This window comes from Bison bison, unplaced genomic scaffold, assembly GCF_000754665.1.
Source record: "Bison bison bison isolate TAMUID 2011002044 unplaced genomic scaffold, Bison_UMD1.0 scf7180017864238, whole genome shotgun sequence".
Taxonomy (NCBI): Eukaryota; Metazoa; Chordata; class Mammalia; order Artiodactyla; family Bovidae; genus Bison; species Bison bison.
In genome coordinates this window covers 3,524,947-3,546,673 of record NW_011494810.1, presented here as the reverse complement: position 1 = coordinate 3,546,673, position 21,727 = coordinate 3,524,947, and the positions used below count along the sequence as shown (strand labels likewise).

The window sequence follows — 21,727 nt, the reverse complement described above, 5'->3', positions numbered from 1 at the left end:
CCCCCCGCCCCGCCCCCTGGAATCTCAGGTTCGGTTCAGTTTGCGTGTTCCCTACTTCTGTTTATGTTGCACCTTGGCCACTTCTACCTAATAAACTCTGATTCACTTGTAGTTTAGTGAATTCATTCCCAGTCTCGCCGCCATGGTTTTTGGTCTTTGGTTTTAGGAGAAAACAGACTAAAGACTGCAGGGTCTTTTAGAAATCCAGTAGTCTACTGATTCTCAAACTTTCCTGACAACAGTCACCCCGAGGTATTTATTAAAAGTAGGCAGTCTTGAGAGTCCCTTGGACAGCAGGGAGATCAAGCCAGTCAATCTGAAAGGAAATCAACCCTGAATATTCACTGGAAGGACTGATGCTGAAGCTCCAATACTTTGGCCACCTGATGCAAAGAGCCAACTCATTGGTAAAGACCCTGATGCTGGGAAAGATTGAAGGCAGGAGGAGAAGAGGGTGATAGAGGATGAGATGGTTGAATAGCATCACCAATTCAATAATCAAATTTGTGCAAACTCCAGGAGATAATGAAAGACAGGGAAACCTGGCTTGCTATATTCATGGGATAGCAGAGAGTCTGACATGACTTAGCGACTGAACAACAAGACAGTCTCTACAGCAATGTTATATGTGGGGCCAGGCTCGGGGGTGGGAACTGATCTTTCCAACAATTTTCAAACTTTAAGTAGAAAACCTTCCTTCCTATGAGGCCTGCCACGCTTCTGCCCTCCACTTCTGATCCTGACTCCAGTACCATCTCCTGAGAACACTTAAGGCTGATCTAGACCATCTCAGCTTGGTTCTTGATGCATCTTACAGAACAGGAAACTGAGGCTTAGAGCCACAGCTTGATGTAACAGAAACAGCTCACAGGGTAATCCCAAAGCTTGCCAATGATTTGTGGCAGTACCTAGTGTTTTATGGTTAAGGAGAAAAGGAGGCTGGAGATCTGAGCAAACTCAAGAAGAGAGGCACCTCATGAGTTTCTCATTCATCTAAAATCTCAAACAGGTGTTCCTGATCTGCAATCATCCCTAAAGTGTTGACTCAGATTCTGTTTCCTTCCATCCATGGCTCCCTCAGTTTCAACACCATCTGTATGACTAAGACCAGCAAAGCTTCTTGCCCCCCATCAAGGTCTTTCAGCTGTAAGAGAGATTCTAAGTGTAAAGCAGTACACTGTGGTGACCCTTGGTCTCCACACGGAACAGACATGAAGTGGTGAGGGCTATGGCACTTCTAGAGAGGATGGCCACTATGTTCCTCCCCCTCCAACCCCCACCAAAAAAAAAAGGTTAGTTCAAAGTCCTAACCCCAGTACTTCAGAAAGTGATCTTATTTGATAATAGGGTCTTTTCAGAGGTAATCAATTTAAAATGAGGTCAGTAGGGTGGACCCTAATCCAGTATGACTGGTGTACTTATACAAAGCGGAAGTCTGGACACAAAAGCAGACATGTATAGAGAACAAGGGATGTGATGATAAACTCAGGATTGTAATAATGTATGTACAAGTCAAGGAACACAGCTTCTACTCTAGGGCCTTTAGAGGGATGGTGACACCATGGTTTCAGACTTAATGACCTCCAGAACAGTGAGATGATAAATTCTGTTGTTTTAACTCAGACAATGTGGTTATGGCAGTTCTAGGAAACTAATAAGGTTGGCAATTAAGTCTTTTTAAACACTTCAGATCACAGAGGCTGTGCACAACCTCTGTTGAAGGGAGAGAAGGTATAGTCACTGACTGTTTCTCCCAAATCCTTATCTCACAGGCTTGTTCAATCAGAAAGGACTGAAGTTGCAAAAGCATCCTGTGAGAGATTGGTTGTCTCCTCCTGGAGCTGGAGGCAGCAGACATAGATGGGTTCCTTCACTTCCAGCTGGGAGCTCCTGGGTTACCAGGGAAACAGCTTTACCTTCTCTCTAGTCCATGAAGCTGGGGAGGTTCTAAGCACAAACCAAGCCCTGACACCAGTTGTGGCTTCCAGAGAAATGAGAATGATAATAAATAAATGTAAAAAGAGTTAACAACACACCCTTTAAGCCAAGAAAAAAAAATACATCAGGAAGGACAGTCACAATTTTGTGGACTGAGAGGAGGTGTGAGGGGCTGGGCCCTTGGGCCGTGAGGGAATGACGGGTGAGGGGGTGAGGGTTCCCCTTCCCGGCCCCGGGAGATGGGGAGGAACGGAATAGGCTGTGTAGCAGCTGTGGGAGGCATTTCCGCCCCCTGGCCAAAGCAGCTGCTCCTCCTCTGCCCGGCCCGGCCCCTGCTTGGCGGCCATGCGGCTGGCAGACTCCTAGCGGGACAGCGGTGTCTGCTTCAGGGACATGAGCACCGAGCGCAGGCGGGACACGTCTTTGCACTGCTTGCTGCTCTTGGGGTTGAAGTCACACAGCTGGGCCACCTTCTCCCACTCTGTGCCCGGGGTCTCCTCCTTGGATTCCTTCACAAAAGCCTCCTCAGATGCCCTGCAGGTGGAGACAGGACAGAGGTTTCAGAGCGGTCTACCTCTTCCCCGAATCAGTGATGCTCTGCTCCCACGGAGCAAGGCTGTTTCACCCAGCCTACTAAGGGGTACTTTACCAAGACATCTCCTCCCCGGCTCCATGACCTCTGACCTCAGGCTCCCAGGAACAGCTTAGCCCCCAGAGGAACTCTCGTTGGGTCCTACCTCAGGGCCTTTTTTGAGTCTTCCCTCAGACCCACTCACAGCTTGTTTCTTGTCCTTCAGGTCTGAGTGCAGGCCTTACCTCCTGAGAAAGGTCTTCCCCTCCCACCGAAGCTCAAGTAGCCTACCCCTGCCCCAGCACTCTCTGTTCATTATCTCTCCATCAAGAGTTCCCAAACTGGGTCCCATTTGTTTATTTTTGCTTTCATTTCGATTACTCTAGGAGACTGATCAAAAAAAACAGTACCGTGATTTATGTCAAAGAGTATTCTGTTTGTAGTATCTGGTCTTGCCTTTAGGTCTTTAATCCACTGAGTTTATTTTTGTGTATGATATTAGGTGGTATTCTAATTTCATTCTTTCACATGCAGCTTTCCAGTTTTCCCAGAACTACCATTAGCTGATTCACTTCCTTGTACAGCAGAAACAAACACAACAATATAGAGCAATCATACTCCAATTGAAAAAAATGGAAAAAGAGTTCCCAAACTGGGGCTCCTGACACCTAAAGGCCCTTGGAGGAATCAATGTAATACCTCAGCTATTTTCAACACTTCCCCAACTGGACAGGACGTTTACTAACCACCTAACTGAAATCTCTGATTCGGCATTGCCTCAGGGTTCTCTGGACTCATTGTCTCGTGAGTGTTCTTCAGAAAAGGTTGTGGTCAAAGATGCGTAAAAGAATCAATTAAAGAGGATCTTCAAATCAAATCACCCGTATTTCACTACAGAACTCTTTTTAGCACAGAATGACTGTTCTATCAGCCTGGGGAATGCTCCACTGGAGTCTTTGCTTTTGGTTAGAATCAGATTAGGATGGAAAGTGGTCGTTTCTTCATCAGAAGTTCTGGCTGATAGTTACAGAAGCCACTGATGAAGGAACAATGGGGAAATAAAGTATAATAAATGTAGTTTTGTGGACAAAACTAAATGTGGGAGTCATTAAGAGAAAGACAATAAGGGATTCTGGGGTGGGGAGAGCTGGGTCTGTGTTCTGTTTGACCAGCAAGTGTCCTTAAAGCCCCTCTCTCCTTAGCAGTCCCCCTTGCATCGCAAGCAGGACCATTTCTGCCAAGTGCCAGGCACTAGCTGATGGCGGGTGATCACTCTCCAGGTGATCCAGAGGGATCCAGGATGAGCTGGCTCTGGATCAGGCGACCCAGCCTCTCCCTAGTGATCTTGCTTCCCTGATGGGTGCTCATTTCCTAATCTATAAAGTGAGAAGCAGTGTCTCCTCTTTGCTGATCCATTTCACTGGTCTGAGAACCCAGCAACACAACATGTGTGTGGGCTTGGGAAAATGTAAGGTTCTGAGTGGAGCTGGCTGACCAGCAGGGCTGAGGGGAGCGATCTTTGAAGCTCTATCTTCCAGCTCAAAAAGTGAAGTGAAGTGAAAGTCACTCAGTTGTGTCCAACTCTTTGCAACCCCATGGACTATACAGTCCACGGAATTGTCCAGGCCAGAATACTGGAGTGGTAGCCTTTCCCTTCTCCAGGGGATCTTCCCAACCCATAAATCGAACGGGGGTCTCCTGCATTGCAGGTTGATTCTTTACCAACTGAGCTATCCAGGTCAAGAGGCTCCCCTCTAACTTTGCTGTGGGGTTCATGGTCCAGCAGCACCGCATCACCATGGAGCTTGTTGGCAATGCAGAATCATGGCCTTACTTCAGTCCTTCTGAGTCAGAATCTCCATTTTGACAAGAGCCCTTGGTGATTCCTAGGTACATGCAGAGCTGAGAAGCGCTGGTCTAGACTCTTCCTCTCTTCAGGATTCCCTTGGGTGATCCTTGGGTCACCTCTTCAGGCACAATAGGAGCAACGAACCCCCTGTGGTGTTCTCCAGCATCAGTGCCCTTCTGCCATCCCCACTCTCCTGCTTGAAACCTCCCATGGCTCTCCGCTACCTTCAGGATCAGGTCTGAGCTTTTAAACATCACATTCAGGCTTTCTTCAACTGGCTCCAAACTGATTTTCTCCTCACCCCCCATACCCCCACCCCAGCCACTGCAGGCCACTAGATATTTCCCCTCTCATAGCCTTTGCCCCAGCAGCTTTTCCCATCGAGGACACCCTTCTCTTCTTACCCTCGCCACACAGCCAACTCCATCTCATGCTTTAAGGGCCAGGGGCGGTCCCGCATCTTTGAAGCTTCCCCCACAGAGGGTGGCTCTGTGGAAGCCCTGTGTGTCCTTGTGAGCAGCTCTTATCACAACACACCTCCAACCATGAGCAACTTAAGGGGATGGACTGTGTGTGTCTTATTCCTGTTTGACCCGGAGACTGGCATTGGGTAAGCACCAATAAGTACTGGACAAATAGGAGAGTGGACAGAGGAAGGAGTGGAAGGCTGTTATTTTGGTGTGTCCCAGGTTCTGTGAGAGGAGGTTTAGCCCAGACAGCATGAGAGGGCTGCCAAGGGCGTACCCAGAGCGAGGAACAGCAAATATTTGGCACATACGCACGAGGCAGTCATCAGACACTCATCACTGCTTTTTTTTTTCTCCTTCAGCTTCACAATTCCCAACACACCAGCCAGCTAACTATGAGAATAAATCTGGATTAGGCACAGGACCGGCTAGACCCCAAACCAGGAACATGAGACAGGCCAATGGTGGTCTTGCCAGGGGCTCGCAGCCAAATTCAGGCTGGAGCTCTGAGAGGAACAGCACACTAAGGCAGGAGGTGGGGGATGGCAGTGCATGCTTTATACCTCCAGTATCTGGCACTCCATGCTTGTTTTGTTCAACAAAAGACTCACCCCACCTCCCACCTCCCATCCCCAAGAGCCATTTCAGGGTGGGGGGAGTTGGGCTGCTTGGCCCTTTGCCTCTCTCACCTGGGGATGGACAGCATTCTTTCCTTGTCTCTGCTTGGATTTGGCAAATCTGTCTCAAAGATGCTCAGTACACCTTTGCTGGGGGGATGGAGATGAAGGCTGGTGCTTGTGTCCACCCTGCAGGCTCACCTCCTTCTCTGATCACTGCCTCGGGCCCAGCCACACTCATTCATACCCCACCAGTGAGAGACTCAAGAAACTGCCAACCACACACAGGGACCCCAGCAAAGGAGCAAAGGAGACACGTACACGTAGCCGATGATATCAGCATCTGGCTGCTGGTAGAATGCTTTGTCAGCGATCCTTGGGGGAAGGGGGTTAGGTGAGGGGAGAACAGCAGGGCAAGATGGACAGACAGGCAGAGGGTTAAAGAGAAAGAGAAATCAGCATTAGTACCTCCGGCTGGAGACGTGTTAGGAAGCACAGTTCTGGAAGGCTCAGCAACTCTCCACGGCCCAGAGAGGAGAGCGGGGATCCTCCATCCACCCGAGGAGGGGGCCCTTTCTAACACTCAGCCCTTATCCTGTTACTCCTCCTGTTCACAAATCTTCAGTGGCTCCCATAGCCCATGTCTTCCCAGCCCTCACATTTGAGGCCCTGTACACGTGGGCCCTCACTCCGGCCCTACCTCCCACCTCTCTCCCTGCTGCCCAAGCCTTTCTTGGACAGAAAGAAAGGACAATGGCCTTTCTTTCACATCTTGCTGTGCCCTGGTCTCCTAGTTGTCCTCCAAAGCCAAGGTCCCCAGACCTGGAGGCCCCCTCCCCTGCCCATATCCCTTGCTTCCACAGCCTTCCTACAGAGGCCCTGCTCCCAAGACCAGCCCAGCATGCGGGTGCCCACTGCTGAGCTCTTTGAGGACATAGATGCGGTCTTTCTCATCTCCGCCTCCCCAGGGCCCAGCCCAGGGACTGGCAGGCAGCAGCTTGTTGAACGGAAGCTGGAGGCTTCCCAGAGCCAGCCTTCCCCTTCCTGGCGGGTCTGGTGCCTTTAAGGGCACACCTCAAAGGCAGGGGCTTCAGGGCGCTCTCTGGGCAGAGACCGTTTCTGCAAGGGGTTCTCTGGTGGATCTCCACTGTCTTTCCTGCTCAACACCTGTGCTTCTTCTTCCAGGATGGGCATCCTGGTTGTCCTGTAAAGCATCAGTTGCCCCCACCCAGTCCCTGTGGTTTGTGTGGGACTGGACCCCACGCACAACCCAAGAAATGAGACCCAGTCTGTATCCATCAGAGAGTCTCTGCTCCTGGGACAGTCACTGGGCCTGGGACCAGCACATAACCCCATACCAGACCAGCTGAAGCTGCTGGGGCTGAGAGGCTTACTTTCACTGGAGTTGCCAAGAAAATAGAGCAGGAGCCTGGAGCTGCCGGCGGCCACCTTGGGCCCCATCCCTGGAGTGTGTGCCCAAGAGTGAAGGTGCGGGGAAGGAAAGCAGGGCCGAGAGACAGTAAAAGTGAGCGCTGATGGACTTTGTTTCAGCCCAAGTCCACTGTGCCTGCCTGCTTCCCCCTGGCCTTTCCAGTTACATAGGCCACGAGTTTCCCTCTACTCTTCAGCCACTTCTGAGTCAAAGTGTTGTCACTTCGATAGGCAGGAAAACCCTGCATATGGCTTGGTTCTTCCCTCCCAGCCAGGCCTGTGTTCTCTGTGATGCTAACCATGGCCACAGGGCCCCCGGTCCAGCTCTTGGCCACTGGGCTCCAGAGTCATCTGGCTTACATTCCAGTGGGTCCTAGGACCTCGTCCATCGACCGATAGACTTGCTTTTCTCTGTCATGGGGAGGAGGTGAGAGCTTACAGTCACCAGCTCTGCAGCATTCAGGGTGCTGAGCTTCACAGGCCACTGAGGAAACAGCCCTGGGGGTCTGGCTTCTCCTTCCTCTGTGTTCTTGCCACCAAATCACCCGTCCTTGTGACAGTCCCCCACACCATGGCTCCTCTCATGTCCCCCACCCCCCCCTTATGTCCCCACCACCCCCTCACGCCCTGATAGCCCTGCTCACCTGTTGTTGATCTTGTTCTTCTCAACTTGTTCACTCTGGCGCTGGTTCCATTCCTCCAGGTCCTTCTTGGCCTTCTCCCGCCACTCCTGCTCCATCACTTTGGAGGCAGCATCTGCAACCCCCAACAGGTGAATAAGCAGCAGTTTTCCAGGAGGAAGGTGAGGCACAGGGGCCCTGGGGGATTCTCCCCTCAGCCCGTCCTCAGCCAGTTCCCACACTAAGGAGCCCCAGGTACTCTAAGGCTGCCCACCCGACATGGTGATGGTCCCAAACCACCACCCCAGCGGGAAGCCCCGACGCAGGGGGCCCAGCCCAGCTCACAGCCTCAGCCCTGTCCTCACCCAGCTCCTGCAGCCGTTTCCGCTGCTCCTCTCTCCATTTGCGGATGCTCTCGGGTTCCTGAGTCAGCCTGTCCGCCTGGGCGATCGCAGCATAGCCATCCGCGGGACCGTTGGCCTCCTAGGACATAGACAGACAGCAGTGTACCCAGCCTGTCCACCGGCCCCTCTGTCTCTTCTCCTTGACTACTCCTTTCCAGTTACAGAGGCCACTAATTTCTCTTTATTCTTTAGCCACTTCTGGGTCAAAGTGTTGTCATTTCTTTAAGCAATAAAACCCTACACATCGGTTTTATTTAAACCGCTCACATCTCAAACCACGTCATGCCCACTGTCTCCTGTGACTGTACCCTGCCTTTCCACTTGCTGTGCCCTCCACCAGTCACCCTTCCCCCTCTGTGACCCCGGGCAAGTTACTCAACCTCCCTGTGCCTGACTTTCCTCATCATAAAACAGGCTACAAAATAGCACCCACTCCATAGGGTAAATATGAGGATGGAATGAATTTTAAAAGTGTGAAGAACTTCAAATACTTCTTGGTACACAGAGAGTGCCCTGTGTTTCTATCATTAAAGTTCCACTCTGTTAGTTGTGGGCTTCCCACATGGCTCAATTGTAAAGAATCTGTCTGCCAATGCAGAGGAGAGTCAGGTTGGATCCCTAGGTGGGAAAGATCCCCTGGAGGAGGAAATGGCAACTCACTCCAGTATTCTTGCCTGGAGAATCCCATGGACAGAGGAGCCTGCCAGGCTACAGTCCATGGTGTTGCAGAGTCAGACACGACTGAGCACTTAGTTTTATTCACCCAATAACACACAGCCCCTGATGGCCTCACTTTATAATATATTTACTTGTCCATTGTCTGTCTCCTCTATCAGAATGTCACATTTGTGACAGCAGGGATTTGCCTGTCCTGTTCCCTGCTGTGTCCCCAGCACCCAGCACAGTGCCTGGCACAGAGCAGGTACTCTGTAACTATTTGCTGAGTGAACAGTCCTGAGATAGGCAGGGTGGGCTTAGCTAAGATCGTGCAGTGATGGGAAACTCAGACTCAGGGGCCAGACCATCCAGGTTCAGATCCCATCTCTACTGCCTACTACGTGTGTGCCACTCAACTTTGCCTGACCTCAGTGTTCTCATCTGAAATGAAGATGATACTAAAACTGCTTCTAAGAGCTGGTGTGAGGATTTGATGCAACAGTACTTGTAAGAAACTTACAAGAGTGCCCGGCAGGGAGTGATGGCTCAGTAAATGATAGCTAGAATTATTATTATTATTCATTGTCATCTTATAGGGGACGGAAACTGGGGCAGAACCTGGGCCGGAGTCCAGGCCTCCTCTGACTTCCAGGCCAGGGCTCTGCCCAATTCTCCAGGCTGCCTGCCAGGGTAGGGGACTCCAAGCATGGCAGGCTGAGAGCTCAGCCCAGACAGGCTGGGGCTTCCCTCTGTTCTCGAAGAGCCAGAGCTTTTCTATGATCCAGCCCATCTCTCAGCACTCCCACTCTGGCACTCTGTCTGCCCCGTGCATTCCTGTCTCCACTCATCCCACATCCATGCTGCCCCGCCTTTGTCTCCTCCGTGCTTTCGGCCTTCAATTGTCTCCCCTCCTTCCTCCAGCTGATGAAATCTTATTCCATCCCACGAGTTTCTAGCTCAGAAGTCACCAGCTCTGGGGTATTTCCAAACCCCCAAGTAGATCTCACAGCCCTTCCTCTCCCTGTGCTCCTTCGCCTTCTCCCAAGTGTGTCTCCTGGCTGGACTGCGAGATCCCTGTCAGCAGGGCAGAACCTTGTTTACAGCCCTATGAACCTGTCTCTCCTTTCACTGCTCTGTTGCTCAAGCACTCATCAAACTGTCATTAATCCCAGTGTTGTTTAATGTCTTCTTCCCACCCAACAGCATCTGTCCAATGGTGCCCACACAGCTGGTGCTCAACAAGCAGTGGCCGTGTGGATGAAGATCCCCCCTGGGACCAGCATGTGCCAGTTCAGAGGAAGTGCTGGGTGTCTGTCCAAGGGGCTGTGGGCAGCAAGGTGAAGGAACAAGCAGATGGACGTAAGAGCTGCATCTCCCTGGGGAGAGAGAAGGGCAGGCTGAGGGCGAGGCAGTGCTGCCTGGCTCCTCGGATCAGACCCACCCTTGGGTGGGGCATCTGGGGCGCTGCCCTTATTCCTCCTTCCTGCCCAACATTATATTTCAATTCAGAAAGTCTCTCTTGACATCTCAAGGGGCCTTTCCAGGGCCCTAATCTCGACAACACAAGTTGATCACCGATGTAGGGTGAGCCCCACCCTGTCCAGTTCTGGGAAAAACCCTGTCGTGAGGCCAGGCTACCAGGACCTCTAGCCAATCCTATAGAATGTCCCATCTGCAGACAAGTGCAGTTACTTTGGTGTCTATGTGTTTATCCAGGTGCTACATTTTATTTCTTCTTGGTACTCATGATATCTTAAAAGACTAGCTTCCTTAGGGGCTCAGACAGTAAAGAATCTGCCTGCAATTCGGGAGACCTGGGTTTGATCTCTGGGTCAGGAAGATCCCTTTGAGAAGGGAATGGTGACCCACTCCAGTATTTCTTGCCTGGGAAATCCCATGGACAGAGGAGCCTGGTGGGCTACAGTCCTTGGGTTGCAAAGAGTCGGACATGACTAAGCAACTAACACTTTCTGACTTTCTTTACTATCTGCCCCCCACCCCTCCCCAGTAAAGTGAGTTCCATGCAGACAGAGACTATCTCTGTACAGAACCTAGGACAGGGAGGGCCTGGCTGTAAGAGGAGCTCAAGAACATCTCTTGAATGAATTAACATATGTTCATGCTTGGGGACAGAGATGACCAAGTTGGCCCATCATCCAGGAGCTTGACAGAGGGAGTTCTTCACAAATGAAGACCATGACTTGGGGTACGTGCATAACATGGGTCATGAAAAGAGGGGGGACAAGGGAGGGTATGACCTTTCTAGCCTAGGAGCAGAGTAGGCTGGGAAGAGACAGGGGAAGGACATTTCAGATCAAGAGTTGGCAGCGTAAGGACCACATGAGGCTGGTGCCTTTGGGAAAATGTGAGTACAGACATGCTGCCACGTGTGGATGAGATGGGTTGAGAGAGGTGGGCTGGAGGGTTAGAAGTCATTCCATGGTGTCCTTCAGGACTCACCATCTCCTTTAGAAGTGCGTGCGTGCTCAGTCGTGGCCGACTCTTTGCGACCCCATGGACGGTAGCCTGACAGGCTCCTCTATCCATGGAATTTTCCAGGCAAGAATACTCAAGTGGGTTGCCATTTCCTATTCCAGGGGATCTTCCCAACCCAGGGGTCGAACCAGCATCTTCTGTGTCTCCTGCATTGGCAGGCAGGTTCTTCACCACTGAGACACCTGGGAAGCCCCACCATCTCCTTCAAGACTGCCCTAAAATTAAGACTCAGGTTAGAGTGCTTACAAACTGGCAAAGAACCTTCAATTAAATGGTTCTCTTTGGCCTTCACAAACCTTCAAGGTGGGTTTTATTATCTTTGTTTTACAGGTAGGAAAAAGTCTAGCTTCAAAGTCCCAAGGTCACCTAGCCAGCAACTGGCAGAGCCAGAATTCAAACTGAATTCCTGGGTGTAACACCCCGGCCACACATAGCCAACAGGGGCCAAAGTCACTTCTGTGTCACGTGATTTTTTCCTCCCTAACATGTCTAGCATCCCAAGATTAGAGACCGTGCCCTGTCCTCCCACTCCCAAGGCCCACTCCCTGTCTCTCTCACACTTGCCTTCATACCCTCCTTGGCTCACTTAGTAGCTTGCTCAGGAATAAGAAGCTTCTAAGGCTATAGAGGACTCTTCTCAACAGACCTGTGGGGACAGCAAGGGAGGGCTTCTCATCCCCATTTTACAAATGACAAATCCAGCTCAAAGCAGCGACTAGTCCAAGGTCGTCCAGCTGGGAAAAAACAGAAATGAAGCCCAGATTGTCTGACTCCATCCAGACTTCACCACAGCGCCTCAGTCTGGGTGTAGAAGCAGCTGGAGTAGATGCTGGGGACGGAGGGAGGTTAGGAGGATTGATGGGAGGAGCCTGGAGCAGCTGCACTCCACATCCAGAGACATCACTCAGTGTGGCCCTAGCAGATGGTGCCCAGAGATGGCTGTGCCCCAGGCTTGAGTGGAGAGCCCGGTCAAGCTGAGCCTGCCTCCTCCACCAACGCGGCCCACTGATAGGCTCTGGCTGGGAGCTGTTCCCGCCCCCCACACACCCCTATGCCTCCCACCTGGAAGCACAGGGCCCTGCACCTGTGGTCTCTTCCGGCTCCCCCAGCACACCCTTCCCTGCAGCAGCCCCAGACTGAGCGTCTTATCCTCTATGCCTTTGCACATGCTGTCCTCCCAGCCAGGACCACCCACCTCTCCCTGGGCAGCCTGGAACCCACTTCCAGCATCCGTTACTGTTGCACTCTCTGACTTCAGTGCAGCATCTAGCGGCTGAACCTGCTTCAGGTCCCAGCTCTTCCGGGCTGTGTAACTAGAGCTATTAAACCTCCCTGTGTGTCCTCCTTCTCCTCATGGGTAAAGTGGGGATAATGTATGGAACCTACATGATAGGAGTGTTGGGAAGATGAAATGAGTTAATCCATTAAAGCTTTTGGGTGGTGCCCAATGCAGAATAGCTTCCCTGGTGGCTCAAATGGTAAAGAATCTGCCTTCAATGCAGGAGACCTGGGTTCATTCCTGGGTTGGGAAGATCCCCTGTGGAAGGGAATGGCAACCCACTCCAGTATTTTTGCCTAGAGAATCCCCATGGACAGAGGAGCCTGGCAGGCTACAGTCCATGGGGTCACAAAGGGTCGGACACAACTGAGTGACTGATACTTCCATTTCGATGTATAATAAGAACTCAGACTCCTGGCTCTTGAGACCAGCCCCACACCTGAGCCCCTGCTGTCCTGCACTTGAGCTCTTTGAGAACCAAGAGCCATTGCATTTGCCTCTACATCCAAGGCCTTGAGCACAGCGCATGGCACTCAGAATGTGAGCTGACTAAATGAAGGAATGAGGGGCTGCCTGCAAAGCAATGTGGAGGGCATGGGAAGAGCCTGGGACACAGCATCAGAGGGACTTGGGCTTCAAGTCCCCTCCTGCCACTCACTGGAGGTGTGACCTTTAAGAAATCCCCTCCTTGTTCTCCTTAGGTGTCGTCACCTATCAAATGGGAGTGACAACATCCCACTCCAGGTGTGAAGTGGGGCCTGAATGTGATAACTGCCCTGCAACCACTGTAGCCCGTAGCCTGCGAGGGCTCACCCGGGGCTGCAGGAACGTTTGGAGCCCCTCCCAAGCTCAAAAGGGAAGGCACCTGGGAATGGCCGGGACCAAAAGGCAGAAGGCTACAATCAGGGCCAGGCTTGTCTTGGCCCAGCTCTCTGGTGGCACCCCTCTCCCAAGGGACCCCTCCACTGGACACAGGAGACCACCACAAGGGCTTCCGGAGGCCAGGCTGGCCCAGCACGTGCTGTGACACCATGGGGAGCCAGGAGGATGAGGCACAGCTGATCCTGGGGATTGACCAGCTAAAGCTAAGCTGAGCTGAGCTGTTGATTCCTCTAAGTAGCTCAGTGGGGATGATGGCCACGCGGATGGGGAAGGAAGAGAGTTTGTGTAGGAGGAGTGAGTCCTGCTGGGGCCTTCCTGCCCCTGGCAGCAGCAGAAAGAATTAGAATAGGTTTGGGTAGGCTTATCCTTAGGCCTTAGGTCCAGGTTCATAGCTGGACCCCGCGGTGGCTCATGCCAAGTCATTTCAGTCGTATTTGACTCTTTTCGACCATATATACTCCTCTGTCCAGGGATAGATACTCCAGGCAAGAACACTGCAGCGAGTTGTCATGCCCTCCTCCAGGGGATCTTCCTGACCCAGGGATCGAACCCATGTCTCCTGTGGCTCCTGCACTGCATGCGGATTCATTACCGTTGAGCCACCAGGGAAGCTCCCAGTGGCCCACAGGCTTCCAGAAAAGATCAAGTAAGGTAGCAGGAAAGTTCTGTCCAGGATCCTTGAAAGTCAGATCCTGCTCTGTGCTCCATCCTAAGAGAAATCTGCAGGGGCTTCCCACCTGCAAGCTGGCCCCTGTGGGCAGCTTGCAACAAGGGGGTGGAGCAAAGGGCACCAGATGAGGAGATTTAGATGAACCTGAGGGCTTCCCAGGTGGCGCTAGTGGTAAAGAACCTGCCTGCCAAAGCAGGAGATGTAAGAGACTCGATGGACGTGAGTCTGAGTGAACTCCAGGAGTTGGTGATGGACAGGGAGGCCCGGCATGCTGTGATTCATGGGGTCGCAAAGAGTCAGACATGACTGAGCGACTGAACTGAACTGACTGAAGAGATGCGGGTTCAATCCTGGGTCGGGAAGATCCCCTGGAAAAGGACGTGGCAACCCACTCAAGTACTCTTGCCTGGAGAACTTCATGGACAGAGGAGACTGGTGGGCTACAGTCCATGGGGTCGCAAAGAGTCGGACACGACTGAAGCAACTTAGCATACACTGCATACATACAGATGAACCTGAAATTGGCCACTAAGCTTCTGAGTGACTTGCCTCATCTGTGACCCCCTTCCCTGCCTGTAAGGATGCTAGCGTCGCACATGTGAAGTGAAAGTTGCTCAGTCGTGTTCGACTCTTTGTGACCCCAAGGACTATACAGACCATGGAATTCTCCAGGCCAGAATGCTGGAGTGGGTAGCCACTCCCTTCTCCAGGGGATATTCCCAACCCAGGGATCAAACCCAGGTCTACCGCAAATGATTCACAAATAAACATACCTGGGGTTATTCTTGGTAGCAGTGAGAAAAAACAATTCCCACTGAGATTGGGGAGGAGGCCTAGGGTTTCTCAGATTCGTTCAATACAAAGTGAGGCCAGGGGGCAGGACAGGAGAAGGCCTCCAGGTGCTAATATGTAGAAAGGGAAAATTATCTTGCTCCTGGTGTTCTAGGTACTATGGTCCCAAGTATATCTCCAGCTCCAGGGCCACTTTAGGGCACAGACCTTTCGGGTCAAGCCAAGTCCTTTGGAGTATGTGCAGGGCAGGGGCAGTCTGAGTCTCTATGCTCTGCCGAACTGGACAAGCATCAGTGCTGCTTATTTGGAGCTCTCAGGCAGGCCCAAGGAGACACGAAGCTCTTAAAGTCCTAGAGACTAACTTTTCTAGCTTGCCGGTAGTTGAATAATTTTCCAGAAATGAGACTTGGCCAGTTGCCCTGTGTAAGGTACCAGCCCATCCCTCTTACATAAGAAACTATTGTTTGTTCTCCCTGAGGATTTAGGAGGCCAGCTCCTCCACAAGGCAGAGTTCAGGAGATCCTGCAGCAGTTAAGGGTCTTTGACCCAGTCCAGTGGGAATTAAAGTTCATCTGGTGAAGACTGTTGCATCTGTGGGGTCCTGAGGATACTATTTGTGTTCCAAATTCTTTAAGTACTTTTAATATGATCTGTATATGTAGGAATGGAGGGGGCTTAGATGAGTGTGGAGAGACATTTTTAACTAGAAATATCTTTGATGTGCTTAGCCGCTCAGTCGTGTCCTACTCTTTACGACCCCATAGCCCACCAGGCTCCTCTGTCCATGGGGATTCTCCAGGAAAGAATACTGGAGTGGGTAGCCATGCCCTCCTCCAGGGGATCTTCCCAACCCAGGGATCGAATCCAGGTCTCCCAAATTGCAGGCAGATTCTTTATGGTGTGAGACACTAGGGAAACCCAAGAATACTGGAGTGGGTATTTACTAGCTGTGTTTTTCGGTGGTGGGGCTGGGGGTGGGGAATGTGAGAGAGAGAGAGTGTGTGTGTTATAGGATCATTACAAAGAATTTTAAAACAACTCAGTGAAAGTGAAAGCTTTTCCTTTCCCTCCCTTCTCCCACAACCTTGGGGTTAACCACTGCTAACAGTTGGTACACATCCTTTCAGATCTTCATGCAAACATATTTCTAAAATACAAAACAAGACCATACTGTGCATATTACTCTGCAAGCTGCTTTTCCATTTATTATATTATGGGCATCTTTTCATGTCCATACAGAAAGCTCTGACTGCTCTTTGTAACAACGGCATGGTTTTCCAATTTACCTACCCAGGTCCTCAAGAGTGGGCACTTGGGTTATTTCCAGTTTTTCTGCTACTATAAATAATCATATAAAGAATCTGAGTGTCTCTGTCCAGCTATTTCTTTAGGAAAATTCTGAGAAGTGAAATCTCTTTTAACTGGGTCCCACCCAGTGAAAACGCTCAGACATGGAGACGACCACTGGGTTCAGCCTCCCACCAGTGGCAAACACGTGCAGGGCCCTGTGTTTCCTTTAGTCCATGCCACTGCGAGCCACTTTCTTTCTCCCTCTGCAAGCTAGACATTACCATGGGCAACCTGAGGCCATACACCATCGATCCCTATCTGTGTGGTCCTTATTCTTCATCCCCTTCTCCTACACAACCCAAAAAAAAAAAAGTGTCAAAAACTTTCTTAATGTTCCCATCCCAATGAACAGAACTTGAAGCCCTCTTCCTACCCATGATGGGGGCCAAAAAGTTACTGAGACCCAGGCTGTCAGTCCCTCCCGCTGCAAGGACAGAATCTTGCTTACCTGAAACACATCTCCATTGACTGTGGCCCCCATGTCCTCAGAAGCTGATAGAAAGAGAACAAGAAGACAGCATTACTCATTGCTCAGCTTATAATAAGCAGGGTCCTACATTAGTGACCGAGCCAACCTCTGCATATATCCGTGTGTGTGTACTGACTTCCACATATACAGACATCATGTACACATAAATAACCTGGGTTCAGTCCTTGACTGTTCACAAAGCCTTCTCATAGCTGTTATCACATCTAGTTTTCACCATAGCCTTGTGCTGAAAGGCACAAGGTGTGTTATCAACCCATTTTACAGATTCTCAAACTGAGGCCCAGAGAGGCTATGTGATTGCCCAAGGTCGCCAGCCAGTAATAGCTCCTCACCTACCTGAAATTAATTTCCCCTCAGCTGCAGTTAGGAATGGCCTGATTTCCTATGGAGCCTATGCCCAGTGAGCCAGCAGAGGAGCTGGAGGCTCAGGGCGGGTCTGCGAGGACTCAGGAAGAAGGGACTGCACGTCTCCGCTTGTCCCTGAGGTGCCTTGAGCAACGGCTTCACCTGGGAGAGCAGGAATCAGCCCCTACCAGGCAGCACTTGGCCTGATTTTCCTCCTCCTGCCCCTCCCAGAAGGATTTGCTGCAGCCCTCACCTCAACAATGACTCCTCCTGGTCCCTTGCCCTGACACCTGATTTTTCACAAATTCCCGTGACTTCTGCTGCAGCAGGGACCCTCAAGGTTGGGGGTCCCTCTGCCCCCCGCCAGGCCCGCCTGCACAGCTACTTGGTCTGTCTGCCCCACTAGTGGCAGTGAGCACCTGGAGGGGCACACCTGTGTCCAAACCCTCCCACCGTCTTCCCCAGAGCTGGGTACTGTACCTACGACTTAGGAGGCGCTCAGAAATATTTGTTGAATAGCAAATTAATCAACGCACTAAAGAAAGATGGACTAAATGGCTTTTGTCCACTCACAGGCCTCTCTGCCTCCATCTTCACCCTCTCCCAAACCTCTTTCAAACCAACTGCCATGGCTGATGAAAAGCATACACTTACCTACGTAACTCTTCTAATTAAAAATAAAATGAACACAAACCGGCAGCCCATAGGGTCTGCTCCTTCTCTGGGAACTTGACAGGTGCCGCTCCCTCTCCCTGGAAGGCTCTCCTGCTCCCTCAAGCCCTTCAGCCTCTGTGCAAACACTTCCTTATTAGAGGCCTTCCCTGACCATCCCTGACATTTGTCCTCTGTACCCCTCTCCTCCCCTATACAGTACTTTGTCTGTATCATCTACCAAGTCCTGATAGATTTATTTTTGTATGTGCTAATTGCTTATCTACCCCACTTGAAAGCCCTCCAGGAGGGCGGGGACTTTGCTTTGTCCATCACTGGGATCCAGCACCTAGAACAGTGCCTGACACATAACAGGGGCCCAATAAATATTTGTTGAATGAATACACTGAACCTCGGACCATAACTCATGAGGATCTTTGCAATCTGGCCCTGCCCATTTTTCCTGCCTCACTTCCCACCAGTCCTTCCCACAAACCCTATTCTGGTTTCCGCCTTCCCCAAACACACTATGCCACATTCCATGCCTTTCTTCCTACTTCCCTCACCAAAGAATGTTCTTGGGGATCCAGTCGTTTGCCAAAGCCCAGTTCACAACTCACCTCCTCTGGGAAGCCCTCCACTGCTTCCTCTTCTACCCTGAGTGCTGATGGAAGGTCTCAACTACTATGGAGTATCCCCAAATACTGTATAGCACCCCCCACCCTCTTACGTGATTACTGTGACCTCCCATGGGTCATGCATTCCCTTATCAGGCTCTGTATCCCATTCAGCTAGCTCCTATGGGTGAACAGTCAGTATTGGCTAAATGGAAGTTGAATTGCTCTTTGGGGGCCCGCTGTTGTCTGCAAGGCCTGAGGACTCTCAGAAACTGCAATGCTTCTTAGCCAGGAGCCACAGGAAGCTGTATAAGACCATCCCAGATGGACAAGTACACTTCACCAGCCAGATAGAGCCGTGAGTCACAGTGACAGTGCTTTCAGCTTGGGGACTAAAGGGAGGGATCCTTAACCCCATGGAAACAATCCCCAGCAGATATAAATTATAATCAATTTTGTTTTCAAACAGTGATCGATTTTAGCCAACAGTTATCAGCTGTCCTCCCTGCTCATTTAGATGGGGTTTCTCCTGCACGGGTGGCCTGGTCCCTAAATTAGTGGCAGCATCTTCTCCAGGGGCGTCTCCTCTACCAGAGTCTGAACTTACCGGGGTCCATTCACGATGCCGGTGTGTGCACTTGGCATTTCTGGAGGGGAAGTTGTGCCCCCTCCCACACGCCACCCTGACCAGTCCCAGTCTCAGACCCCTCAACCGCAGGAGTGGCCAGGGGCCCACCCTGTCCTTCAGGAGGTCTCTGCAACCCAGTCTCTCAGTCCCATGGGTGCTGCCCTTTGGAAATGAGGCTTCAGCCTCTTTGGGAATCCACACACACCCACACGTGAAATTACAGTCTCTGTCCTCACAGTGCTTTCTGACCAGCCCACGGCACGTTAATAATCGCGTGCCCACAGTCCAAAGCCGGCAGAACAGGAGTGAGGCAGATATGGGTCCCAGGGATAAGCCGTGGGTGTAACTTCCCTCAGATCGCTAATCCCCTTTTGGGACAAGGACAGACGGGGTCCAGAACATTCCTGGGAGCTTACTGAGTCCCATCAGGGGGAAATGGGTTTGCCCAGGAAATGACTGGGCAAGTCAAGGGCAGAGCCAGGTGGGGCAGGTAGAAATCTGGGTGTGAAAATGTAAACCTCCTAGGCCCTACCCAAGGCTGATGAATGGAAACAAAGTATCCATTGCTCAGGCTGGCCACACCTCCAGCCCAGAGGAGGGGCTGAAAGAAGCTCAGGCTCAGGCCTACTCTAAACAGTTTCCCCTGAGGTACATGCATGCATGCACGTGCTCAGTCGAGTCTGACTCTGTGCAACCCCATGGACTCCTCTGTACACGGGATTCTCCAAGCAAGAATCCTGGAGTGGGTTACCATGCACTCCTCCGGGGGATCTTTCCAACCCAGGGATTGAACCCGAATCTCCTGCATTGCAGGAGGATTCTTTACCACTGAGCCATCCAGAAAGCACCCCCTGTCCCCAAAGTCAGGGCACTCAGCACAAGGGCGTCATTTAAGAGACAAGACTCAGAAGTGATGAGTGGTGCTGGCTGCAGGAGCTTCCGTCCAGCTCCCAGCTGCCTAAGGCACATTTTCTGCAACTTATTCAGGCTTCTGGCACTCATCACCAGTCTCCAGGGGATTACTTACTCATCACCATCTAGACCCAGGAGGGTCAGATCAATTCTATCCTATCTGGCCACCTATTGAGCCGCATCCCATAACTCCTCTAAGATCCCTGTGCTCCACTCAGCAGGGTAGCTGAGCATTTGCAGCTTTAGTGGTTGTGAGTCCAGGAGACCTCAGAGGGCCATGTCCCTGCTTCTTTCCCTGCCACCTCCGGTCTGGGGCCAACCTGTATCACCCCTGCCGGAGAGTGAACCTCCCGTCCAGGCCATAAATCCCTGGAGTCCCACCGTCCTAGGAGAGGTCACAGCCTGTTCAAACCCCAGCCACATCTGCAGCCCTCTGCCTGACTTCTCCCTGCTTCTCTCTTAGATGGTTCTGACATGGGTTCTCCCAGCAGGCCTCTCCCATGCCAACCTGACTGGGGAAGCTGGTAGTCTCAAGATGTAGGCCCATATTTTCTAGGAATTCCCTGGGGTGTGTGAGGGTTTGTGCCAAAGTGCTAGAAGCTGCTGCTCCTTCAGAAGACATCCACTGCTGACTTGGTTAGGTAGCAAAAGATTCCCCCACCTCCACATCCCATCACTTCCCAGGGTGACTGCCACAGCATTTGAAAGAATGTGGAGCCCAGAGTTGAGAGGCCTGGGATCTAGTCCCAGATCTGTCACTCATGGCTGTGTGACTTTGGGCAAGACACTCAGGCTCTCTGGGCTTCCAGTTTCTTACATGTGACAAAGGGCTTGTTATGTTTCTCACACGAAGAGGATACAGAGATGCTTCGAGCCCCTCAAGCCACAGGAACTGTCTTATTCATATCTGTATCCCCACTGTGTCTGGCACACAGTAGGTGCTCAGTAAATGTTGAATACAAATATAACTATAAGGAGCTTTACCTGTAAACATTTTTTTTTTTTAATATGTAAGTTACCACTTATTCTGACAGGCCCATAAACCCCCACTAAAATGACAACATTAACAGGAAACAAGGGCTGTTTCGGATGCAGCCATGAAAATGATAGCTAGTTTTTAACTTTAAGAAATTGTTCTTTCAGGCAGAACTAAAGCAGGAACATTGTTGATAAACACACTGTTGCAAGGACCAGGCCCCAAACCCCAATAGCCCTGGACCACCTTTGCAAAACCACTAAGCTCCAAACCCAGCAGGGCAGGATCACATCTGACTGAAGCCCTCTGTGCCCCTGCCCCCATACTGGTGTCTCTGACTCAGAGCCTGGCATATGGAAGGCAATGTGGCCAGGGGAAGAGGATTCAGTCTGAGAGAAATGGTTTAGTCCTCACTCTACCACTTACTAGTTCTTTCAGTAGTATACATTTTGAGCCTTGGTTCTTCCATCTCTGAAATGGGTGTATAATGCACACGAAATGATGAAATGTTAAGTAAAGTGCCTAGAACAGTGACCGCAGGATGGCAGGTGATCCTCCAGGAAAGTCTGTAAGTTCTTAGAGCACCCAGTGCCTCCTGCTTTCCCAACTGAAGGAGGGAGCTAAGTCCAACGGTCAGGGAGGTCTGAGGTCCTGTGCACACCTGCAGGGCTCAGCCGGAGGCAGCCAGCCTACTGGGAAGCTCAAGGTTGGGCTGCGTTGGATTCCATAGCCAGGCAGTGGTGGAGCTGGCTTGGGAATGAAATGTCATGACGAATTTCTATGCCGGGAGCCACCAGATCCTCAGCCCCAGGCGGGGCCTCACATAGGGAACGCAACAAGATCGCCCTCCCATTTCCTTCTCCAGGTCCCCCTCAGGTACACATACAGCCCCAGGCCTGCTTCTGGCTGGCCAAAGCAGGCCTTCTTCGCTCTACAGCAGGGCCCGGAGGCCGAGGACCCCGGGTGCGAGCCCCAGATCCCCCCCTCCAACCCCCAGTACCCAGGCCACCGCGCTGACTCACCCCCACTGGCGGGTCCCGGCTGCGCGAGGCCCCCCTGGCTGCCGGCAGGTGCCCCGAAACCCT

At 51.5% G+C, this 21,727-nt stretch overlaps 1 protein-coding gene across 1 annotated transcript in view; it reads right to left on the bottom strand.

Annotated features, from left to right (window-relative positions):
- Nucleotides 1–2,023: 2,023 nt before the first annotated feature.
- The window catches only part of CLTB (clathrin, light chain B), a 20,283-nt gene continuing 579 nt past the window's right edge, over nucleotides 2,024–21,727 (bottom strand). Inside the window, exons 2-6 of the mRNA XM_010846647.1 lie at nucleotides 21,665–21,725; nucleotides 16,472–16,515; nucleotides 7,859–7,976; nucleotides 7,518–7,629; nucleotides 2,024–2,472 (exon numbers count right to left, since the gene is read on the bottom strand). Coding sequence (XP_010844949.1) covers nucleotides 2,301–2,472; nucleotides 7,518–7,629; nucleotides 7,859–7,976; nucleotides 16,472–16,515; nucleotides 21,665–21,725 — 507 coding nt within the window. The 3' untranslated portion in view covers nucleotides 2,024–2,300. The remainder of the gene's footprint in view (nucleotides 2,473–7,517; nucleotides 7,630–7,858; nucleotides 7,977–16,471; nucleotides 16,516–21,664; nucleotides 21,726–21,727) is intronic.